Source organism: Strix aluco, chromosome 9, assembly GCF_031877795.1.
Source record: "Strix aluco isolate bStrAlu1 chromosome 9, bStrAlu1.hap1, whole genome shotgun sequence".
In the NCBI taxonomy this organism is placed as follows: domain Eukaryota; kingdom Metazoa; phylum Chordata; class Aves; order Strigiformes; family Strigidae; genus Strix; species Strix aluco.
In genome coordinates, this window is record NC_133939.1 from 18,501,108 (window position 1) to 18,525,476 (window position 24,369).

The 24,369-nt window shown below is 45.6% G+C and overlaps 2 protein-coding genes across 7 annotated transcripts; one reads left to right on the forward strand and one right to left on the reverse strand.

The window, feature by feature from the left end:
* Positions 1-263: 263 nt before the first annotated feature.
* Positions 264-4,891, forward strand: TMEM207 (transmembrane protein 207). 3 transcript variants are annotated; one of them, XM_074833972.1, is made up of 5 exons: positions 264-687; positions 2,489-2,526; positions 2,945-2,989; positions 3,436-3,578; positions 4,552-4,891. In XM_074833972.1, exons 1-5 carry the CDS (start codon positions 595-597, stop codon positions 4,698-4,700), a joined length of 468 nt encoding a protein of 155 aa, XP_074690073.1. In that variant the 5' UTR covers positions 264-594; the 3' UTR covers positions 4,701-4,891. The 3 variants fall into 3 exon arrangements, with proteins under 3 accessions (XP_074690073.1, XP_074690074.1, XP_074690075.1); XM_074833973.1 differs by having other exon boundaries at positions 2,945-2,980; XM_074833974.1 differs by lacking the exon at positions 2,945-2,989.
* CLDN16 (claudin 16) lies at positions 4,711-20,151 on the reverse strand. 4 transcript variants are annotated; one of them, XM_074833971.1, is made up of 6 exons: positions 19,893-20,151; positions 15,043-15,145; positions 14,623-14,787; positions 13,375-13,566; positions 12,893-13,039; positions 4,711-4,836 (listed from the first exon to the last, which is right to left on the reverse strand). In XM_074833971.1, the coding sequence occupies exons 1-5, from the start codon at positions 20,004-20,006 to the stop codon at positions 12,900-12,902; spliced, it is 714 nt and encodes a 237-aa protein (XP_074690072.1). In that variant the 5' UTR covers positions 20,007-20,151; the 3' UTR covers positions 4,711-4,836; positions 12,893-12,899. The 4 variants fall into 4 exon arrangements, with proteins under 4 accessions (XP_074690072.1, XP_074690069.1, XP_074690070.1 ...); XM_074833968.1 differs by lacking the exon at positions 4,711-4,836 and adding an exon at positions 6,149-9,858; XM_074833969.1 differs by lacking the exon at positions 4,711-4,836 and adding an exon at positions 12,185-12,632.
* Between the last annotated feature and the right edge of the window lie 4,218 nt (positions 20,152-24,369).

The following is a 24,369-nucleotide window of genomic DNA, read 5'->3' on the forward strand; positions in this document are numbered from 1 at the left end:
TTTGTATCCCTTATGAGAACCATTGGGGATGTGTGTTTTTTCAGATGCATTCTCCTAGCAAAACAACCCCTGGCAGGTGCGTAAAAGCAGTAGAGGTGCTGGTGGTGGTTGTCTCAGCCTGGGAAAGGTTTCCTTCATCCTCGGTGCACATGTTTGAGGTGGTAGGCACAGTGTATAGATGGCTGGAGGTAGCTCTGCTTTTTCTGTAATGCCAGAATGGCAGCTGAATGCAACATGTGATGAAAGCATGGCCTCACAATACAGTCTCCAGTGATTGTTTATTTGTAGCAGGTCCTGTTAAATAGAGCTGTGGGTTAATGTGGAACTAAGCTTCAGCAGCAGGAATTTGTGAACAGCTATGAAAATACTGAAACAACTGCAAGGTGCTGACCTTAAACTAGTGTTCCTTTAACTTCTAGCAGCTGTTTGAGTGTGTCCATGCAAACCCAAATTCATTCCCTGGCTAGCGGTAATTTCTGAAGCGCAGGAAGCCATTGGGTAGCATGTTCTCTGGCTGGAGGCACAATGTGCAAAGAAGTTTTAAAAGATCCAAATTACAGAGGGTAAAACACTGCTGCAAACAAAGCTCTTCCCATGTTTCACCTGCTAGTGATGCAGAGACCTGGAGCTTTGTGTTTCACTTCATGGATCACAGGAACGGGAGTTCTGTGTTTAACCTTCTTCCAGGTAACCAAACCCTTCACTGGGACCAGGTGGATTTTAGGGATTTCGTGGGGGGAAGATTTCAACTTTTATAAAATTTAGTCATCAACATTTTTATTTTTTTGGGAAGAGTTTTTTTAAGGACCTGATGATTTGGGGAGGATTTAATGTTCACAAAAATTCCGATTAATGCAGAGAAAACATGACAGCCTTAATCCTTTATTCTGTCTATGGCTATTGAAATGGAAGAGCATGGGTCTTCAGTAGCACGAGTGGGTGTTTGGCTGCATTGATAGATTACTGCCTCAGAGCAGATGCACTTTGCTGCAGTTTAGCTACGCTAAGGTAGCTCTGCTGAGATAGTTTGAAGGATGATAAAAGAGAGTCCGGAGGTTGTCATTCAGCCATGAAGAATACTCAGGGTACATGTAATCATAGCAAACAGCTGTCTGGTTTTGACCTGTTGTTCTAGTAATCAGTTGAAGTGCAAAAAAAATTAAAATATTCTGCACCAGGGTGCATGTGTGACATGGCAAATTAACTAAGTTTTTAAAGGACACGTCTGTAAGAGTTGAAGCTTCTGTCTTTTTCTTTATTCCTCACTTGGGTTTCAACCGCTCATGAAATTTCATAGATAATGTTTTATATGAAAGACTTACTGTACCTAAAGACCTCTGGCAAAACTAGGGACCAAAAGGCAGTGTGTGCACAGGATCCGACACGTTATAGAGATTTGTGGGGTGATTTCTTGCTGTTTACAGTCACATAAGCTTTGCACAACAAAATCCTTACAAAGAAGTCCTGTTAATTAGAGATGTAATATGAGATCTCTCAATTACACATATTCGATACAGATTTCTAATATAGACAGAGCTTTCCCGTTTAGCTCAAAGAAAGTCAGAAATCTCTACGTGTTTTAGATATATGCAGAAGGAAATCCAAAGTAAAGTAATGATTTACATATTACATTCTAATAGTCTTCTCCAAGAAATAAATCTAAATTCTTCCACCTTGCTCATTCTGCTTACCAGTGTTATTGCAATTCTATCCTGATCTGAAGTTTTCTGTAGCAAAGTTGGGCAAGTGTTATAACACAAGTCAGCCAAAAATTTACTGAATTTGATTCAGTCATAGTGATGAACCACCCCGGTTACTTTTTCCCCGAATAAACTGAAACTGGGGTTAAGATCAACAAGGCTTGCAAAAATAAACTTGCTTGAGCAGAGAGTAGAAAATATACCTGAAAAACAAGTTTCAGGTTCACATATTTGCAATGCCTGAAACCTGACTCTGGAAATGATGCACTCTACTATCTGAAAACAAGAAAATGCTGGCTAGAGCACATGTCTGGTCAAATCAGCTCCAATTTACAGCTACATTCACAATTAGATACTGGAAAATGATCTACAGACCAAGAATTTGGTCACGGGACAGTTTCAACAGACATTTCTGAATAGCAAATCCCAGTTCTGTAAACATGTCTCTGACACCTGCTTGTGTCTCCTTGATTTTGTCCTTCTCTCTTTCACACCAAAAGAAATGCTTTCCCCTTGGACTAGTTTTCATCTGCAAACTATTGAATTTGTCGAGCTCTCTGTGAGGTTATCCACTGGTTTCAATATAGGTTAGCTCAGACCAGAGACACACAGAGGCGAGAGCTCAGCCCCGTGGTCTCTAGGGAGAGGTTTGGTTTTCATCCCCACAGGAGCTAGCACCTGTATGGCTCTTCCTCTCGGACCTCCTGCTCTAAGATCAGTAATTAAACTGGTAAATTATAAAAAAACAACAAATATCTGCCCTCTCTGATTTACATGTGTGTTTTCAGTTAGCAGACTCTGAGTCGGACTGTGAGCTTGGCGAGAGGTGAGTGTGACTCTCTGTTTTCTCACCCGTGGCTGCTCCTACCCTGGGCTCTGCCGGGGATGCTGTGCTCCTACCCGGCATGCTGGCATGGCAGAGGAACGAGGGCTTCCAGGAAAGGGCCTTTTAGTTTTTCATCCAAAAGAGGAAAGGGAGGCTGGAAACCCTTTGGGTTTTCAGCAAAAACACACGTGGCAGGTGCCAATGTTGGAAGGCAAACCAGTTGCACACTGCTTCCTACATCATCTGCATCGGCTCCCATCTACATAGAGAAACTTTTAATAGGGTTCCCTTGATGGAGGAAAACTTCTCAATCCTCTACTTACCGATGATGCTTTTCTTTGTGTTCGTAGACATGCGTTGGAGATGGTATGGTCCCCTCACGCGGGACTGAAAGTCCCTTTTATTTTTCCCTTGTTAGGTGCATCAGGCAGAACGATGAAAACTTTAGCAGCTGGTATGTGTGGTAAGTTTCAGATCTGTCTTAGAGGGAAAAACTGGCAAATAATATTCTTTGATGGATATATGGAGAGAAAGACATTAAGAGAGACTGATAGCTAGAGAGCATTGCTCCTGGGCTGTCCCTGTGTTCTGTCTTTACTGACTAATGGGAATCATTTATCCATATCCTCCTCACTGTACGCTGACAACTGAGCTGGGCAAAACCGATGAATGATTTCGGGGAGAAATGTTTGAATTTCCAGCCAGCACTCAGTGCTGAGCACTCAGCACCGAGACATTGGTTTCCAGGGACTTTGATCATGTCCAGTACACTGATGGGGAAACCGCAACATTTAACAGCTATTTGCAAAAGATGTTAATGAATATGTTAATTTGAAGACATGCAGCCATCTGTCGGTGCTGCCTGCAGATGGTGATGGTACTGTTCCTCCCCTGCTGCCTCTGCCGCAGGTTCCTGATGTTGTTTTTCCTGGCCTTGCTCCTGTCCTGTGGGATCTGCTGCTGCCTGCAGTGCTGGCTGAAACGGCGGAGCTGCCTCCCCCACCAACGCACCCTGGCTGTCTTCGCGCTCAGCAGCTCAGATGCCTTTTGTGGTTAGTTCTCTCCCTACCTGCTGCAAGGTCCTGCTGGCCCCGGCAGCCCTCCCATGGCCCATTCATAGCCCAGTAAGAAGCAGCCAGGCTTGAGTGGGAGCCAGACTTCAGGTGGGTGCTGTGTTTCTGGTGAACACTGGGGTGCTCATCTTGGGCACCTTGAGGGGATGGACTATGGACTGGAGGGCTTAAGCAAGCCACATCCACTTTTCCCCAGTTGTACCTTCAGCTGAACTCAGTGCTGTCCCCGCGAGTTCATGTGTCCCAAAGGTGCCCAGTTGGGTCTTGACCACACTAACACTGGAGGGGTGTGGGACCTTCTCCTCAGTGCTGGAGCACTCAGTAGCCTGACATGCAGCCATAGGCACTGCCTGGGGTCAAGCAGCCCGTTCCAACACATGACCTGCATTTATCACTCAGGGAAGACCACGCCAGTCTACTTTAGCTGCCCCAGCAGGGAACTCAACTGGCTGATACACCCTGGAGTATGTCAGAAAGTTGTCTTGGTGGGTGCTGTTCATCGTGGTAGCTAGCCACCCTCAGCATCCCCCCAGGAGCACCCAGACTTTTGAGGACTGGGCTACAATGGCTATGTGTAGCACCCAGCACTGACCTGGAGTATTGCCAGCAATGTCAGCAGGCTGGGCCAGGCAACAGACCCTCCAAGAAGAATGAAGCTAATTCTGTCATTAGACTAAGCCCTTCCCAGAGGAGGTATTGTCTGCTTTCTGGGTGGTCATGAACAGTGTCTCCACAGGGGGAACCCACCCCAAACCCACCCAAATTCCTCTGTTCTCACTTCTTGTATCTGGAGTTTGTGGTGAGAGCTTTGTGATGCCATGCTTCAGAAATTACATCCATGTCTTTCTTGTTTCCAAGTGGTTTGGCAGCTCCTCCCAGGCTCACCCCTCTCACCCCCACGCTCGCTCTTCATGTCTGTCTGTTTTACAGTTACAGTTTTGGTTTTTTCCAGCAAGTGAAGTGCCTCAGTGCCCATTCTCTGGATCTCCGAGCCCCTGCATGAGTGCAGAGATGTCCTCTTCTCCTGCCCCACAGTTCAGCCTTGGGGAAACTGAATTGCCTCCCTCCTATGATGATATTATGAAGGAAAACAAGCTCTAGACACCACGTGTTGGCTTTCTGTGATCCCATTTGGTTCATCGGAGATCTTCCATTATGCTACAGTAGTGTGAGATCAAATCAGCCCTTTCTACAGGTTGGCCGAGAGACTGAAAAGCAGTACATATTTCATCTGAATCTAAAAGGGGAGACAAAATGCAACAGAATAAATGCCAAAAGCATGTATTGAATCCGTCACAGGAGCTCAGCTTGACATTTTGATAGGGCTCTGGATTTTGAGAAGCTCCCTCAAAGGTCTGTCTGTATTCAGGGTTTCTGTCTCAGCCTCCAGATTTATCTCTCTAAGGCTGCTCAAGCTGGTGCAACCCCGTGTGTTTTAGGACTGAATGTTGATTAATGACTTGATAGTTACTTCTCAAACTTGGGCTGCCTCCTTCACTTGGCACAGTGCCAACAAACACCCTCTGGCAAAGTCATGTTGTTCTAATACATCGTAATGCAATCATGCCACTCTGCGATGAAGGATCGTTTGCCACATTTAAAATATTTAGCACATCATATCAGATTTGTCTAGTGCAAAAGGCAGAAAATTTATGGCCGGGGAGGGAAAAGAAGAGATGGGGATTAAGAGGGCAGTAGCAGTGGCAAGAGCTGGTTACAGAGCACAAAAAAAGGGAGTTTGCTCATTTGAGCTGTTCTTAATTGCATGGTGATTGTCCCCAGCTACTCTTGCTCTAGCACTGCAGACCTACAGGCTTTGAATGGCCCAAGACCCACATGGCAGTTCCCCACAGACATGAATTATGGGGTTAGGTATTTGGTGCTTAGCTACAGAAATTTATTAGGATAAGGAAAGCCATTTTATTTTAGGTGACCACTACAGACAGGATGGGAAGAGGCTTCAAGAAGACTCCCTTATACTCAAGCAGGATCAGCTCTACCTAAGCCATTCCTAGGAGGTATTAGCCTGCCTACTTCTCAAATTGCAGAGGAAAGATGCCGAATTTCCCCCTTAGCTGAATTCCAGATGAAAGCAAAGATTTCCTTTGTTTGTCATGGGCAGGTCACTGAAGGCTGGATTCAGCCTGCCTGACCTTTCTACCTCTGCTCTCTCAATGGCAAGGGCTGGGGGCTGCAGTCAGACCCCCCTTGGTGCAGAAGGTAAATGTCACACTCAGTACCATCCATTGCGTGCCTGGGGAGCCACGAGCTCAGAGTCAAAGCGGGCAGCTGGGTCCATCCTACGTACACCAAAAGATTAATGGAAGCCCACAGCCTGCCTCATGGAGCAGCTCCCCACCTGTAGAGAGGGGTTAGTACCAGTTCCCCTGCTCAGGAAGGAAACAGGGAAGATAAATCCACTAAAGGTTATGAAGTGCTCGCATATTCTCATAATGAGGCTATATAAGTACCTTCGCTAGATAAAGAATTATAGCACATTTTGAGAGACAAATTCTCTGCCAGCAACACCACAAATTATCTCCATAAAATCTTATTTTAGAAGCAGCTTTAATGTTTGACTCTTGTGTGAAAGGAAATAAATGTTACTGTAGCAAAATGAATGTTTGTGCCAGCAGGCTAAAACATTACAGGGTTTATTAATAAGGAAAATTAGCAAGTACGGACTCAGCCAGCGGAGAAGTCGAGCAATTCCTGAGTATCCTTTTGCTCACTTAACTTAGTAAGAATTGCAAGTAACCAGCACCTCTCAGGATCAGACCTTTTATATACATAACTGCTTCCGCTACTCAGCCCCTTCAATTTATGCCCTGAAGCATGAGATTTGATTATGTTTGTCACTTCAGCTTGCATAGTCTGCTAGTGGGCATTAAATCAGCCATCACTTCCTTCCCACCTAACCACTGCATTTGCTTCAGTGACCCTTTCGTGGAAGTGAACTCCACAGGTTGTCTGCATTATATGCTGCATAAAACATTACTGTCTCCCGCTTATTAATTGCTTAGCTCTAAATAAATTGCTGCCTTTAATTTCATTGAATGTCACCTTCTAATCAGATGGCTGGAGAGGTTAACAAGCAAGGACTGCTCTGGTTTCAGTGCCTCCATCACTCTGCATCCCTCTTTCACAAGGTCCAGTAAGCGGCACTCATTACCCAGGCGGTAAATCCTTCCCCAGCCACCCAACAGAGGGCAAGCGAGGCTTTCAGCAACGCGCCCAGGAGCCTGCTGCTCCTGCAGAAACATTCGTGGGAACAGGTTTGTGTTTCTGTGCTACTAGTGTGCATTCAAGTGCATTCAGCTTCATGTTTGGGGTGCTTTAATTATTCACAAAAGGAATAAAATTATTCCACCAAAATTGCAGCAAGTAGCTTATAGTAAAATTGTCACAAAATTAGGCTCCAGCTGGAGTCACCAGCATGGGAGAACCTATGTGCTGTGGTGCTTGTGCAACACAGCAGGAGCCTTAGGCACTTCCAAAAACTGCAGAAGACCAGGACCCATCTGCGAAAAGAGTTTGTGTAGGGTTGCTTAGGGGGAACATAAACTCACCTTGCTGCTGGCTTGGGGTGGGGAAGGAGAGTACACTGAGAGGGTGCTCAGTGGGTGCTGCTTTGGTCCTTGGCTTCCTGATCATTAAAATGGAGAAAGGGATGGGTTCCTTCCTTCTGAAAATGTATTTAGGGTGGCTCTGTTGACCTACTGTTGCCTACAAAAGCTGCTTCTCTCAGCCTGCTCTCTTACTCCCAGGCACTCCAGCAAAATGGGCAAGGTTTCTCCAGACCCCTGTTCCCATTCTTACAAAAGCAGATATTTTGCCTGGTATCTTAGGCTTTTGTAAATACTCAGCCCTTAATGAGGGCAGTTAATGCAGTTTTGCTGATGTTTCCAGAGTTCTAAGGAAAGATGAGGCATTACTTTATAATTCATCACCTTAGGAATGGGGTCTACTTTGGAAAAACACTTGTTCTGCTGTGACCCTCTGGCTGCCGCTCAATCCTCCGACTTATACTTCCTGCTGACTTTGAGAAGAAATGGCAAACTGCTCTAGAAAAACCCAGAAAACATTAGAATGCAGATGTATTTGTGGGACACCTTGCTGTCAGTAAGCCTTGAGAGGGGGAAATGGGAGCAGTGCAGATGAGCTAATTGCTTGGTGACCATCTGGAAGCGAAAGACAAAGGGAACGTGGAGAGGCGAATTGCTGGACTTTCACCTCTGCACATCAAGAGCTGAATAATAAAGTCATAAACTGGCTCTCAGGCAAAATAGGGCAAAACCAAAGGCAGCTGACTCATAACAGGGAGTCGGTCAGTGCTGCCAGAAGGGTTGCACACTAAAGATGTGAAAATAATATAAATGCTCATTAATCTGCTTTTTATTGTCATCTGAAGACTCTGGATTATGGGCTAAAGGCTTTTGCACAGGGAGGAGGAGGATGGGGCCTAGGCCAGATGCTCGCTCTCTTCGGGTCACTAGATGGCACAAGTCCGGCTCTTTCCTTTCTCGCTCAAAGGCATTTTACAGCAGGCACCCAAGAGCTACCGGGAGAAAATTGTTCTCCGCTCCCTGTAACAGTGCTTGGACAGAGTATTTCGGTCATTAATCGCTTGCCCACAATATTTAACAGATGCAGAAGAGCAAACTGTGGGGGTCCAGCCCCCGCTGAGAGAGAACCTGGCTTTCTTGGTGGAATTTGACTTTTCTCTCTTGGAAAGTTTATAAAATGACTGTAAGTAGACGTGTCTAAACTGGGGATAAAGTCTACAGCTGTTGGAGGGCCGTTGCTGTAGGTGTGCACTGGGGTCTGAGGTCTGTAGCTACCGGCAAAGATCTGGGCAGCCTCGGAAATCACACCCCACTTTCCCAAGGGCTTGTCCCGTTTGTGCTGCTGCCTTTTCTGTGTCCTTGCAGGAGAGCAGTGATTTCCCTCACAGAAGTCAGAGCAGGTCACCTGGCAAAGTACTTTTCTGGGCAAAACTTGGACATGGGTTAGAGAAACATGATGCTCAAAGGTAACTGCATTTATTATATCTCACTGATGTTACAGTATGTAAGGAAAACAGAACTCTGAAGTAACATTTCTATCTATTGAAAATAATTGTCCAGATCTACTGAATTCAGAACATAATCACAATATGGCAAATCCATATTTTGGGAAATATTCATGCTGCTGCAGTAGGAGAGTCTAGTTCACAAGGTCACAGTGAGTCCTAATTACAGCCAGAGTTATTAAGAGCCCTTATGAACAAGGCTGATCAAGGTAGTGAGAGGACAAAATATTGCATGCAGAAAAGGACAGCTATTGCAGATGTCATTGTTTTATTATCTCTCACTTGCGTATATCAAAATGGGAAATCAATACCTATCTGTAAGGGCATGAAATCAACTTAGCAAAGAGCTTACCTACAAGACTTCGCTATTTTCCATAACCCATAGCCAGCCAGATCCCTGGCAGACTGCGCCGAGCTGTGTGCTGTCAGTGGAGAAGGCAATGGGGAGCCCCAGGTTCAAGGATACACCATGGGGCAGGTACGGCAGGGAGGAAACGAGGGAGTCCCAACTCTCAGTTAAGTCACTGACTCTGCCTATACTCTGGGAAATGAAGCAACAAGACTGAGATGCTCAAACATACAAAAATACTCCTTGGAAGTTAGTGAAAATCTGGATAAGCCTAAAAGGCTGTTGACACTGAAGGATTAAATGTTGGGCCTCAGCTGAAAATTGCAACTGAGCAAAGAGCCTTGGTAAGCCATCAGTGGCCACCAGGAAGGCAAAGTCAGTCTATTGTCATTCCTAGCAAGCTGCTGCTGAATGGGATGTAGGTAGGTATTAAGGAAATACCTTAATATCTGAGCTCACCTGCACCATCTTTAGCCTTAGGGACTGGTTGTGATTTTGAAAGAAAAAATAAGTCCTGTGTACTTTCTGGGAGGTTCCTTGCTAATGAATAAACAACCAAACTAAAATAGATTTGCATTGTGGCATCATAATGAGATAATGAGGAGTGAATACTGAAGTCATGAAATCAGAGTCAGAATTAAATCAAACAGTGGATTGACAATTAAATATTAACAGCTGATCAAAACATCAGATAGATTGTCAGCAGGATTTGACTAATGAAGCAATGCAGCATTGGACTGGTTACAAAACATTAACTTGGCAAACCTAAGGGTTGATGTGACCTTTACCTAGTCCTCTTGTGCAGGAGATAGATCCTCAAAAGCTATCGTAGAGTGTGGCTAGAACAGAAGTATGGTTAAAGAATTAACCCTTATTCTACATAGCTGAAGAAGAGAAAGGCTCACAAATGTTTATGCAACATTCTTTGTATGCAAAGAATATTTGTATGTACATTTAGGTCAACATAGCACTTAGGGATAGGGTGTAGCTGAGAACGGTCAGTGTTAGGTTAATTGTTGGACTCGATGATCTTCAAGGTTTTTTCCAACCTAGATGACTCTGTGACTCTGTGATTTGTTTGCAAAGTGTATTTGAGGATGGTGGACCCTGAGTTAAGGTAGTGTTTGGCGTATGTGTTTGCCTTAGTTGTGTACCCCCAGGAGGAGCACAGGGCTGGAGGGAATAATGAGACTAGTCCTCTATATTCACCCCTGACCAGGGCATAGACATTCAATCCCAAAGTGCCCACTGAGCCACTGCTTGGTGTGACCCACATGCTGCAAGTCACAAAACAGCTCCCACCACCTTAAAACAAGCTGAAGACCATTAGGACAAAGGCCCAGAAGTCTCCTCAACTACAGCATACTGGAGAAAAAGAACAGGAGAAATCAGTGGTCCGAGATCTGCAATTACAGCACATTAGCAGGTGGTCCCAGACTTTTTCGCCTCTGCTAAACAAGAAATAAGTCTTCCAAGCAAGAGATAATCTTCATGCCTCAGAAAAAGCTCTAGAAAACAGCAACAAGAGGCTGGTGGATGTCCCTGAGTGTTTGTGGGAAGAGCTAATGTCCTAGCTGCATAGTCTGGGAAGGATTTGATTCAGGATTTTGGTCCAAGTGATGATGTCTGCTCAGTACCTCCTCCTGAGGAGTGTCTCTGCGCTGGGTGAGTCGGGCTGGGGCAGTCTGCAGCATTGCAGCATCTCTCCTCCTTTGGAGAGGTTGAGGGAACATTCGCCTCACCAGGGAGGAGCAGGGATGCGGGCATTGGAGCAGGCGCTGAGAACAGCTCTGCCTTTGCAGTGGGTTCGTCCTCCCTCTCCTTCCTGGCATGTCCCTGAAGGAGCAGAGAAGCAGGGACACAGCCCAGGAACCAGAACCAAAAATGTCCCCTGAGCTTCCCTGCCCCGGTACAGCATACCAGCACCAGCTCTTCTGCCCCGAAGGCCCCACAGCACATACGTCTTCCTGATGTGACTGTGAAAAAGTTTTTTTTTAAAAAAACCCTCTGGATGCAGCTTCCTGCAATAACAGGCAGAAATTCCTATCACCTCCAGATCTCTTTTTGCATTCTTGGTATAATCCGTGAATTCATCACATTGCTCATAACTCTTGTACTCCTCATCTCTCAGGACTTTCTAAAAAAGCCTCCGTCACTTCTCCTACTGTGTTTACATCTGTTCAATATAGCTCAGCTGTTGGCAATAAGTTGCTTTCCATGTGGCTAACATAAACATCTGCCAACCGAAGCAGCATGAACTCTGCAGGCATGAAGCCTCCCTTGCCTGGGCAGCAGCACTGTCACAAGGGCTCTTGCTGAGACCGTTGCGTTATGGTCTGAGCCTTGTGAAGGTGCTTGAGCCCGTAGCAAAGCCATATGGACCTGCTGTTGTCCCATCTGTCCCAGGGCCTGAGTGTTATTTGATTGGGAGCCATGTCAGGATTGGGTTATGTTTTAACGTTGCTGGTCAGTTCTGTGCTGCCACACAAGATGCTGCTTCCAGGATAATCCGTGAGAGGACTCAGCCCCGCATCTTCCATCGTAGGGACTACCAGAGGTGCTCTCTGGGACACAGTCCACTCCATCCACTGCCATCTTCCTCTGGCCCTCATAACATAAGGCTTCCCTTTATATTGCCTGAGGGGAGAAAGGGAATTTCTCCACCCAGACTACCCACCAAGAGGTCAGTGGAGGAAGCCTACCACTGTGCACACCACTGTCCTGAGACTCCACCGTTGTTTCTCCACTGCCCCTGAGCAGGTATATCTCCATGCTGAGAGCCTTTTGTCAACCCCTGGTGCCCATGACCATATGATGTGGTGCCCATGCTAAAAAGGACCGGATTTGGGCAGTTCCTACCAACCCTAAGAAAACTGTCTCAGCTCCTCTTACTGTTAAAGACATGGAAGAATTTTCACATCCATCCTTAGGGAACATATTAAACCACACTGAGGTTTTTTTACCCACCCTAGTGAAGGCATGGCTGATGCTCTAACTTGATCCAGCCTATGGCAGCCTGGATTGCAGCAGGGGACAGCAGCACTGAACTGGATTTAAATACCTTTTGATAGAAAGGGACAATAGATTTTACTATTGTTTATGCTAGTTTCTAGCCAGTATAGACATACTGTCACACACAACGTCATATCTTGGATGTTCACTCACTTTGTCTTCGTCCAGGTAAAATTTTTACTAAGCAGAAAGAAGCTTGAAATTTCCAGATCTCAGTGAGTCTAGAGCATGTGTATTGTACATTTGAACATTTACTGAGAAGGACTGCATTTTGCAGGGAAGAATGCAGTGTTTCCTCAGTGCAGAGGTTCATGGGCCAAAGAGAGGTCCAGACATTTAACACAACTCTTCATCTTCTGCTGAAGCTCTCCATCTACCTTTAAGAGGAGCAGACTGCATGCTGGGTGCACAGGGTCCAGATGTTGGCCAGATGATCAGTCCTTTTCTTTGCCTGTATTTTCTGCTTTGTATGTTCAGTCAACACATTGCCAGACATGGAACAGATCCATCTTACAGGTTGGGGATCTTCATGCTGAACACTGGGGTCTGATCCAGGAGCAGCTGATTTATCTCACTTGTGCTGATAGTGTTGAGCCAAATGCTACAAGAGTTTGTGCTGGTTATTTCAGTTCGTGCTTATGCAAGTGGCCTCAGCACTCAAGACAACAGGAATCCCTAAAGCAAGATCTCCTCAGAGATTACTTTCTAGAAGGAAGGGGGTTTTTTAAGCTTTCATAGTGCAAACATTGTAGCATACAGTATATCCTTGAAATTTAACTTTGCATCTGTATCACAACCACAGGAGCGTGGGTCTCTGCACAATCCACTACAAATAGAAGTAAAGCTTTCTGGAGTACTCACCTTCTCCTCACACTCTTGTGTCCACTGCATACATTTTGGCAGTAGCTGTTTGAGAGGATGGCAAATGCACGTTTGTTACAATTGTCCCAGCTAAGGAATAGCCTTTCCTTAAGGAGTAAGCAGAGTGGAGTCTTCCAGAGCTGGTCTCTGTGAGGCACAAGGAGAGAAACAGGATCTGCTAATGAGTGACTTTCAGCTGCAAAGCCTTGAAACGCAGAGAAAGCAGCACTCCAAGATATGACATAATAACACATTTTATGTCATACTTACACTTCAGCTCCCATCTGGACACCTTGATGTTCTTTCTAGAGCTGCTGAAATAACACTATTCCCATTTTACAGCTGAAGATATTGCTACTGGGGTTGAGCAACCATCCTGAAGAATGTCCCTGAAGGACTTCCCCCACCCTGTGTGCCTGTAGCAGGCCCCAAGCAATGGATCTATCTCTGAACTGTGTTTCAGCCCTGCCACGGTTCCTCACCTCTGAAGAGATACATGCAGCAGGTAAGCAGGGCCCCGGATAAGAAACAGCCGAGTGACCCCGCCATGCCGAGCCAGCACGACCAGCCAAACTTGTACTGGATGCCCAGAAACACATTGTGGAAGACCAGAGAGGAGCGTTCCACGTAGACATCAACGGCGTACCACACCGAGCCAGTAATGCCTGGGAGACCTGCAGGACATGAGGGAGGTACCACACAGAGCTCCCAGATGGACCACAAGGAGATCACCAGTATAAAATCTGGAGCTACAGCCTTTTGTCTGCTGGGTCAGATTTTAGGATGGACAGGTTTAGGCCCCTGTTCTGTCTCAGTCCAGTGACTTGGGCGGATTTACCCTGTTTCCTACTAATATCAGCTGGAGCGCTGTCAGGCAGAGGCTGTACTTTGTGGCTTGGCACTCACAGACACAATCAGCACTGCTTGGCAGCACTCAGGTTTCTGCAGTAAAAGGCAGAAAACTCCTCCCTTCTCAGCTTGTTTATCAACTTGCTGTGAAGTTACTATTCTGTTTTGACTTTCAGAACTTTGACAGTGTTTTTTACACAAACTTAAGGAGGTGAATGAAGGATGTTTAAAAAAACTTTTTGAAGTGTTTTACATGTGCTCCCAGTGGCTGGGGTGAGTTATGTGTTAAATCTGCTTATGCTGAAGCAGTGTTGATGCTCAATATTGGCATAAAGTCAAATGAAATTACTTGGTACCTAGATGGCTGTCCATTTATTTTTGCATTTAAAATTCTCCCACTGGCCATAACAGTCACTCAGGTATTTATCACCTAGGAGGGACAGATGCATTACTATCCTTTTATTAGAGATCAGCTGCAGAGATTTCAGGCTAAGTGACTTGCCCAAGGTCACACAATCTGTGGCAGAGCTAGGAATCAAACCAGGATGCTGGGACTTTTTAGTCCTTCAGCAATTAGGTCTCTTTGCCTTATCAACAACACTGACTTCTTCACAGTAAAACAGCAATAAATGGAAGTCAGTCAACTCAGAGCCAAGTCACCTGGTCAATCCATGAAATGAAATTGGATAAACTCAGTGTTGTTAGGGGCAGGCAGTGAACAGAGGAAGATATATTGCACAAATAAAGCAAATAAAGATCCTTCCCTCATGTGTACCCTTTAGAAAATCACCAACTCTTCTCCCCAAAATAAGAGAATGCTTTGAAGCTTCCTCCTTTTGCTAAAGGGTGCCCTGCAGGATGGGGGTGCAGCAGGGGAATACCTGCAATGAGCAACATAACTCCAGACACCAGGCAGATGCGCAGCTTGATGAGCGGCTCATCAGGCAGGAATTTCACGCAGTCCAGTCCCAGGACAAGGAAGAGAAATCCAAACCCTGCCAGGATATCTGCTGTGATCATCATGGCTCGGGTCAGCACCAGCTTCACTGCAGGACAAAACCAGATCATTTTAGTGCACAAGGAATGGAAATGTGGGTGGGTAACGGGGTCAGATCCTGTAGGAACATTTTTTTCTGGGGTGAAGCTTTCTCCAGCTTCCCCTGGGAGTAATACACCACTGAGAAAAGAAACATCTCGAATATGTTTCTGCACCTAATTATCTGTCACTGAGAATAGATGTTCTTTCAGTCTACACTCAGGTGTCCCCACCACTTGTAGAAACATCTTTGACTCTTACATACCAGGGTGCTCGGCGAAGATGGAGTCATACTCATCACAAGTTTGGATCCCATCAAAAACGTTTGTGACACATTCCCACCACAGGCCACGGCATTTTGTACTCACCTGTGGGTTGAGAAGACAAAGAAGACTGTAAGCGAATATATCCACCAACACAGTGGACGGTCAGCTAGGCCCTTCAACAGAAATCCTGGTCCAGTTACACTGATGGCAAACTGGAGTTGTTTAGCTTGAAGAATAAAAAGAGTGGCAGAATGGAGAAAAAGGACAATGTTTTCTATGTCCCTACTAATGGTCTTAAATTAGAGCAAAAGAAATTCGAATTAGACATTAGGAAAAAAACCTTCATATTTGTAAGGATAAAAATCCTTAAGGAAATTTCTGGGAGGAGCTGGGGGGTGGCTGACAGGAGAGATCTAAGAGCAGGTTTGATCACTCCTTGCCAAATGCTTGTCTAGACTGAGCTGGGCAGGGCTATGGACCAGATGACCTGAGACTTTGCTGTCCATGCTCCCCTTACATCATCCTCCTGCCAAAAAGGAGCAGCTCAGAGGGGAGCATGACTGGCGAGGCAGGCGTTGCACCAGGAGCTGGACACCCACAGTGGGAGGTGGCCGTGGCGTGGTTAAGGTGTGCTTTGCTGCAGAGTGGAGGTGTGGATGTGAGCCCCTCTCCAGATGCATGTGGAGGGCTGCCCCTAAACGACTCAGCCATAAACACTGGCTGGAAAATGAGAGGCAGCCAGTGCTGATCCTGGCCCTGGGGCTCCCAGTGCGCTGTGGACTATGGCACCACGCTTGCCCGAGCCACACTCATCACTGAGACATCCAGACTCGGCAGACGTTGCAGTAGCATCATGGCTAATCCTCTCCACTGTCCTGAAGCCGTAGATACTATTCCCAGCCCAGCCTTCCATAAATCTCTTTAATATGGGAGGTATTTTCATTACCAATGCAAATATGGCAACAAGCACCTCTAAAACATTCCTGGAATTGCTCATACAAGGAGCAGAGTTAATGTCGGTGCAGCTTTGGACTCCAGCCTGCCCCACTGCTGCCAGCAACACCCGCTGCAGTTAATGGAAGGAGAAACTCTCCCAGGGAATGGGTTTCACTGAAGGCAAGGGGACTGGGCTTGTTTGGATGACACAATAAATTAATTTTTCTTGCACTGTATAAATCACAAAGCAGATAATAACATATCTCAGCCACTTAATAAAGTCTCATTCAGGATATATTGAAGTCTGTAGCCAACTGTAACATTTTCTCCACAATACCATGTCCGAGCCAATGTACACCCTCTCTGTGATACTGTACTGGGGATAAAAGGTGAGTAAAAATGATGTGTTACTTCAGACTGGCAAAAAAGATACTATTTATGTTTCAATTAAAACAATCTATATTTTTTGTTTAATGAAGATGAAAACTACTTACAATTTCTGAGAATTTTGGGGCAGGTTTAACAAAAAATAATCACAAAAAAATGAGAATCAGTGCTGGAAAAACCTGGTTTCATTGATTTTGTGTTTTTCAAGATAACAGTGTCATGTAAAACAATTTGCCCTGTTTATATTAGATGTAAGTTTTTATCATGGCCCTCTTAATCCAGCTGCAGCTCCTCTTCTGTCTTAACTCACCACCTTTCAGGTTGTGCTTGAAATTAGCATATTTTTATTAAAATGCATTTTGTTCCACTTGTATGTATATCATTTCATGTTCCTCCCAAACCACCATAGGCTTATTCATACTACTCTGTATTCAGCTAATACTCAGTTACTTCCTCACTTGTTTGCATTTGTATTGTTTTTTAAATCCTACAAGCAGCATCTTTGTCTAAATTATTTATAAAGACTAATAGGATTCCAGGCTTTGTCAGCCTCCAAGCAAAACAGAGGTCTTAAGGTGCAACAGTTGTGATCATGGTCTATCTTGTGAAACAGCCCCCTTCTCAGCCTAGAAAAAACTTGATAGATGTTTTATATTTCTTGGGGTGTTTCAGTTTCCACCCACTCCTGCTAGCACCAAAAACGGGCAGAAGCAGGGATCAGCTCATCTCTATGCAGCACATGCACAGCCAGGAAAAAATGTCTCGTTGCCTGGTGCAGGAGTGATGGGAACAGACCTCGGAGGGGGAACCTGTGGCTGGCCTAAGCCACTGCTGAGCTATTCTGGTTTTTGTTATCTGCCTCTTAACCCTCTTGGCCATCCCTTGCTCCCCTCTGCTTTGTGAATCTTTTGTCCTTCTGGTCGCTAATCTGCTCCTAAACCACCCTTGGGCCTTTGCCCAGACAGCACAAACCCTCAGGCACACGGGAACTCACTGCTGTAAACGGGAGAGGGGTCAGGGCTGGCTGGGGTGTCAGCTGGGGGCATGCATTTCTCCATCCCATGGCCAGGCCATTGCACCATGTTGAGAGCACTAATTCCCTATCACCTCTTCTCCCCCATAGCAAATCTGCTCCAGCTTCCCTGGGCCCTGCCAAGGACTCCCTGAGAAGCTAAGCATCACGGCCAAACTGCTCATCTCCCACCTTGATTATGAAACACATTGCCACGACCTGCTTTCCCTAACACAAGTATGCATGTAAAACATAAACTGCATAACGACTCTAATACATATATAATTATATCCTGTGCATAATGTATAATTAATATTAAAATAATTCTAATACAAAAAAAAATGACAGAACAAGCACACACTTCCCCTTCTGGGGAAAGCACAGAAGACAAACATGTGAGCAATGTTAGTCACAGTGTTTTACTGCACTGTAAAAAGATGCCAACATACAATGATTACAAGCCCAGCACGAGAGTAAAACAGGCAGCGTTTAACAGTAGTGGTAATATTTTTAATCCGCCTGCAACAGGGAGGGACTGTGTACACAATACAGTGCTTGTCGGGAAGCAGATTATGGGGTTTTTCCAGCACAAACTACTGCAAAAATTCACCCAGGCTTGTCTTGATGCTCACACGGAACGCACCAGCTTAAACCACTTTCTGTGTTGCCGAAACCTGGTTGTTTCTGAAGGGGAGGCGGGGGGCTGTGCGGAGCGTGGTGGGGCCCCCGCAGCCCCCCAGCGGCGGCTGCTCCCGGCGCGCCCCGGCCCTTCTGCAGGGCTGCTCCTCTCCAGCGCGACCACAGCGAGGGCTCCATCCTCCCCAGCTGCTGGGGGCCAGGGTCACAGCCAGGCGACTTTCTAGGCTAGAGGATTGGAGTTCCTTTCTCCTGAAGTCAAAGTTGCCTGAATTAGCCTTTTTCCAGCTGAAAACAGGAGTCACTGTGGACTCCACACCCTTCTGGCCGTGGATGGTTTGCCTGCATTCCCCTATTTAGAGAGGCAGTGAGTCATTAGGGCCATTAAGGAGATCAGTCGGTCAGGTATTAAGGCTGGGGGCCTTTTTCTCCATTATTTAGTATTCACACTCAGAGCAGGAATGTGAGAGTAGAGGCTGCTAATAACCAAAGTGGGTGTTAATGGAGCACTTTGTGACAGCCCAGCGCAGGTGCCTTTGTGCCAAGAAGACAAGGTTACACAGCCTCAGGGTAACGGACTGGATCTTTCCCGGACTCACTCTGCTCAGGAGTTGGGTTTCCCTCTTCTGTTTTTCTTGAAAATGATGGCACAATCTGGGATCTGTTTGGCTTTTCTGAGTATACTGATATCTTCAGCTGACTCCAGGCAATTCACAGCTTCCTGAAATGAATCTAAAATATCTCCTAAATTAAGACGATAAATGAAGTGATATCCCTGCCAGCATCAGTTTTCCCTGAAACAGCACACTGTTTTCCCTGAAAAGTGTCTCACTTGTGACCAACAGCAACCTCATTGCATTGGATCTATGACCACCTCAACATCTACAACCACCTCCCAGGGTGGCACTGGCAGTAAGATTGATGGGATTTCTTGTGGCATAGAGAAAAAAATGTAGTTTTATTTTAATCACTTTTAGCCTTCTCAGCTAATTCATCCTTTCATGCTATGTAGCTAAGCGTTGCATTGCAGTCACTGAGTGCAGAGAAGCTCTTCTGGCTTCCCATGCTGGATAGCAGATAGAAAGTTTCCTCCTGATATATTCAGCCAAACTCTCTGTCTTGGAAGGTGTTTCACCTTCACTGCATAAAGTGTCCAGTTTACCAGAGAGCAGATTCCCACGCTGTGGACCAGCGACCCTTAAATGTACAGAAAGTGCTGGCTGCTCTGGGAAGAAAATACAAACTTGCAGTACTGAGTGCTGGAGAAACGGCGACGGTTCGGGGTCTGGAATCTCTGGGGTACAGTTTGCATGTGTGTGGCATTCTGCTACCTTGCTGTTTGCAACATAATTTTGCCAATACCTTTCTCTAACGTGAGAGAGCTAATGTTTGCACAAGTTCAAGAAGATATTTTTGAGTGCTAGATCTGATGCTAGTCCCCATCCTCCCCATAAATTTCTGCTAGCCCTATAGCTCAATGGCTGTTAAGAAAAAGACTTGAAGAGCACAGGTGTACATGCTGGACTTTTCCACCAAGACGTCTGATCTATAGAATTAGAAACATCTCCAAAATATCCATGCAGGCTGGAGATACAGGACAACACCACTTCAGTTCATGCACATTTAAACCTAGAGCCTGTAGACCTTTCCTGAACTTACTAAGCAAGAGCAGAGTCTGGATAATGAAGTCTGGATGAGAGAATTACACAAAATAACACTTTTCACCTGCTCTTGCCAGAGTCACTATTTCATTTTCATACACTTTCATCAAGCACAACACGGAAAAAGTACATGAGAGTGGAGCAATGATACCGGGAACTAAACTCTCTCTAGGACACGTTTGCTTTGGAGATCAGGCTCTCCTCACCCTGATCTTACCTCCAGGGAATCATCAGCATTCACCATCCAACAGTCTGTCCAGGTAGATGCTATCAAAAATCCAGTAGAGAAAAAAGCAAAAAAACAGCCCACATACTGGAGGAAAAACCTCATGCCAGCAGGTGATCAGCACATCTAGGGGGGTGAGAAAAACAATGCCCAGCTCTTGTTCTTAAAGCTGGGGTAGAGGTAGAGCGTCAGTGTCCCAGGTCACCACTACCCTCTTCCAGTGGCCATGAACAGCAGAAACTTTTCACTTCTGCAGATACTATCCGTCAGTGATGGCCACAGGAGCAACACTCACCTGCAACAGGGACGGGAGGAGGGTGAGAGTGCTCACGGGAGCTGCTGCAGCCAATCCGCCCTGCACAGTTAAAGCTTTTGTCATGCCTGGCTGAAGAGAAATGGGATTGTGCAGAAGTGGCATGCAGGTAACTGCAGTCCTGGACTTGCAAAGAAAACAGGTACCATTGCAGGTTTTGGCAAAGTATGGATTAAAAAAAGAATCAAAACTGGTTCTTCAGGGCAGATGTTTTGAGCATGGCTAAGGGACACACAGAAGCTCTCATGCACAGATGTTTATTCATGCACATTGGTTCATGCCTTAGCACTAAACACCTGTAAAATGTGCTGGTGTAGATCCCAGGCCCTTTGGTTACTCTGTTGGTCTCTGATGCATTGAGGACCTAGTTCAATGCAGGAATGTCACTGGGAAGGGAAAAATGTAGCAGTCATGGGTCTTCAGAGCAACACCAACAACAATCCCAGCTCACATGTGTAGCTCTGTAACAGTGGAACAGGTTGCTCAGGGAGGCTGTAGATGCCCCATCCCTGGAAATATTCAAGGTCAGGTTGGGCGAGGCTTTGAGCAACCTGATCTAGTTGAAGATGCCCCTGCTCATTGTAGTGGGGCTGGACTAGGTGACCTTTAAAGGTCCCTTCCAACACAAACCATTGTATGATTCTATGATTCTATTCTGCATTTAAGCCAGACCTAGATACTTCTCATGACCTGGACTCATGTGGGAATCTTGAACTTTTCAAGCCGGTGCCAGTTTGGGAGATTTTGTTTCACTGGATTTTGCCTGTGCACTTATTGCCATTGCAACCTTCCTTTTTTCCTGCAGGACTCCCTGGGTGAGCAGGGGTCACACAGGCTGCCAGGGACAAACAGACAGGGCCTCTGTATGGAGGCTTCTCACTCAGCGCCTCCTCTCACAGTGCCAAGAAACCCAGCAGGGCTCCAGGGCACCTTCCAGGAACCGGACTAGACATTCCTCCTATCCCAAAGGTACAAATGCACAGAAACCATCACATCCTCAATGATCTTTATTTTTGAAAAGAGAAGCCATAAAAAACTAGAGACCTGCCTTTAGTGGGCAACTCTTCAAGATAAGGCTGAGGAGCAGATTTTCACTCTGCTTTCAGATCTGTTTACAATCTGCTTGCCCAAACTGATGGTGTCTGTCATCTCAGCTGTCACCTCCAGATGGAGCCAATCGGTACTTTTACAGAATTGCTCAAAGTTTGCTTTCTCCGAGATTTTCTTCCAAATACAAAGGCAATAAGAAGTTTATTATTCTTGCAATATATAACCCGCATAATTCCTATCATGACTTCATGAGGCAGTTTTGCTGCCAGAGATAACAATCTTTTGCCTTGATCCCAGGATCACTCTGTTCCTCAGAGGTCACACTGCAGAAGATGTCCTCAGCACATGCTTTGGGAGACAGTAGGTAGTGAACAAAAGTCCCAGGTCAAAAAGCCAGGGTCTGCAGGACTCTATGCTGCTTTAGCTTTTCTGCTCTCTGTTTTCTAATTCCATTCTTAAAAGCTGACAAGTGAGGATTTTCTTCTCTGCTGGATGCATGTCTTGATATGGTTATGCAGGTATGATACTTTCTTCTGAGTTTTCTGGCGTCCAAGTATCTATATAAGGCAAAAACACCCGTGATCTTCACTTCATGGTTTTCTGTGACAAGGGTAGAATTGTGTTTCCAACAGTTCTGACCCACAGGAACAGGGCACTGGCCATGCAGGTCCCATAAAGGATAATGACTTTCATTAGCCACATAGATGATATAGATCATGTTGATATGAGACAGGCACTGATAATATGTATCATCGTCCTATGCTTGTCTTGCACTGTGTTAATTAACCTGTGGCTGCACCAGTTTTCAAAAAAAAGGTATCCTAGCCAACTGTTTTTAGCAGTAGTTCAGAAAAAGTGGTGTGGTGAGCTCAGAAAAGGCCTGGAAAATCTGAAAGAGCCTTCCACAAACAGAATTAAGTTGTTAGAGTGGCAAGAGCAGAGTTTTACAGTAGTAGAGGATTAGCCAGGAAATGGATTATAGCCATATGGATCTCCCTGCCTTCTCATTCTGTCCTGAACCCAAATACAAGCCTCTTTCAGAGGATAAGCCCAGTTGGGGAGAACAGAGCCATTTTTTCTCATTTGCTTCATGGTTAAAGTGTGCTCAATACTAGCATGACAGAGGTGGAAATCAAAGAGCTCCCAGGATAATAGCAGGCCTGCAGTAACAGCCAGGGTGGTGTTTCTGAGCTTTTGTAATGGCAACATCATACTCTTCTTCTAGCTTAGCACATCAGATGTCCATGCATGTCAGCCCAAGGAGCAAACTCCACTAACAGATGAAGGCAGCATGTCCAGGTGCCAGTACTGCCTATGCTTCACTCTATCTCTCCATAGCTGTTGCGGCAGCCCTGCCACAGTCTTGTTTATTTTCCACATGCCCAGCAATTTGTGTTGCTGTCCCAGCTCCGTTCACCTCCCTGTGTTCACCCTCCCTGCAGGGCAGGGCAGGCGAGTGACCCTTCCTGGAGCAGGATGCCAGTGCTTCCCTGACCGTGAGTCACTGGGGGACAGGAAGTGGTTTTACACCATCCATTTGCATCTAGCTCAGGGCTCACGAGCATCCTGGCCTTGGCAGCAGAGCAGGTCAGGATCCTCCAGTTTTCCCTGGTGTAAGACTGCTCCAAAGCATGCAACACGATGAAGATGGTCTGTGATTTTCACCTGACAGACAGGCAAATCCAATATCTGGCCTTTCTTTAGGTCCATGTCTCCAAACAGTCCCATGGAAACTGCTGAAGTTATTAGAAAGAATACAATATTCTTATTCAGTAGACTGGCAAGGTACATTTTTAATACTCTTTATTTAAAACAAGTCAGCATCTTTATGAAGCAAAGTCTGTAGCAGTTTCTCATCATACTCTGCTTTCCTAGCTTAGCACAACAGATGTCCCCTCAGCTTCAGAAAACAGCTCTCCCAAAATAACCTCCCAAGATGTCTTTGTATAGCCTAAAGCCTGGCTGACATGACTCAGTGTAGCTTTCAAATGGATCTGTAGGCTGTACTATATATGCTAACTGTAACTTATTCTCTTGGCTAACCTAACATTTACAGTACTTTGACACTACCAAAAGCATTAGGGTATCCTAATAATTATCAGAACTTGGCCCCATGTAGGGCTTTTAAACTGCATGGTATCAATGCACCATACCTTTGCTAATGTAACAGCCTTATCACGTCGTCTACACACACTCCCAGCTAAGAGACAAATGCACTACGGGTCGATTGCTTTTATTATTCATTAACACAAGGTGGTCCGTGCTCTCTGTTAAAGGCGAGTCATTATGTTACAGAGAGTGATAGAAACTACCGCCACTCTTGGGAGGATCATAGCTGGTTTTCATCTGTCTACCTACAAAACCATTCTTGTGACAACAACCCAATGAGGTCACAGTCTCGTGAGCAGGGAAGGGTTGTGTCCTCCCTTTACTTCCACAGTGTCTAATATATAGTGTAGCAGAGAGCCTTGAGCAAGAGGGAAGCAGTGATGCTGCTCATTAATGCATGACATGTGGACCTAACTGCAGGCAAGCAAGTAGCCAGTGGTACAACTGTTGTGTTCAGGACAGGGGGCTTGTCTGGTGGGCACAGCTCAGGAGCCAGAGGTGATGGAGGGCTTTAGCAGGGGTTTCCCTAAGAGCTATTCTGCTGCCGTGGAAGAATCCATGGGCTTGTCTGACCAACTCTTCCCACTCCTCCCTCCTGGTTGTAATGCTCCATTTTTCTATACACCACTATTCCATGGCCTCTAAGTGTCTTTATCTCCAGAGCAGTGCTCCTCAGCCCTGAGATATGCACACACATGAATTACAGGGCAGTGCATGTCAGCTGTGATGTACCACCCCAGCCATGTTCATATGGTCACAAAACCCCAGGAGTTATCTTGGAGTTAGCTTGTTAGCCCCAAGGAAAACAATAAGACTTTGGAGCAACCTGTGACTTTTCAAGCAGGCAATATATAGGATTAAAAGAAAATAGGAAAGCAAAGGCATTTTCTAGTAGCTAAGATCTTAAAGGATTAGTAAGTAAAAACTCTGTGTGTGTGTATGGATACTATACACACAGGTATGATGCTTGCATACACTCCTTTAAAACAGCTTTTT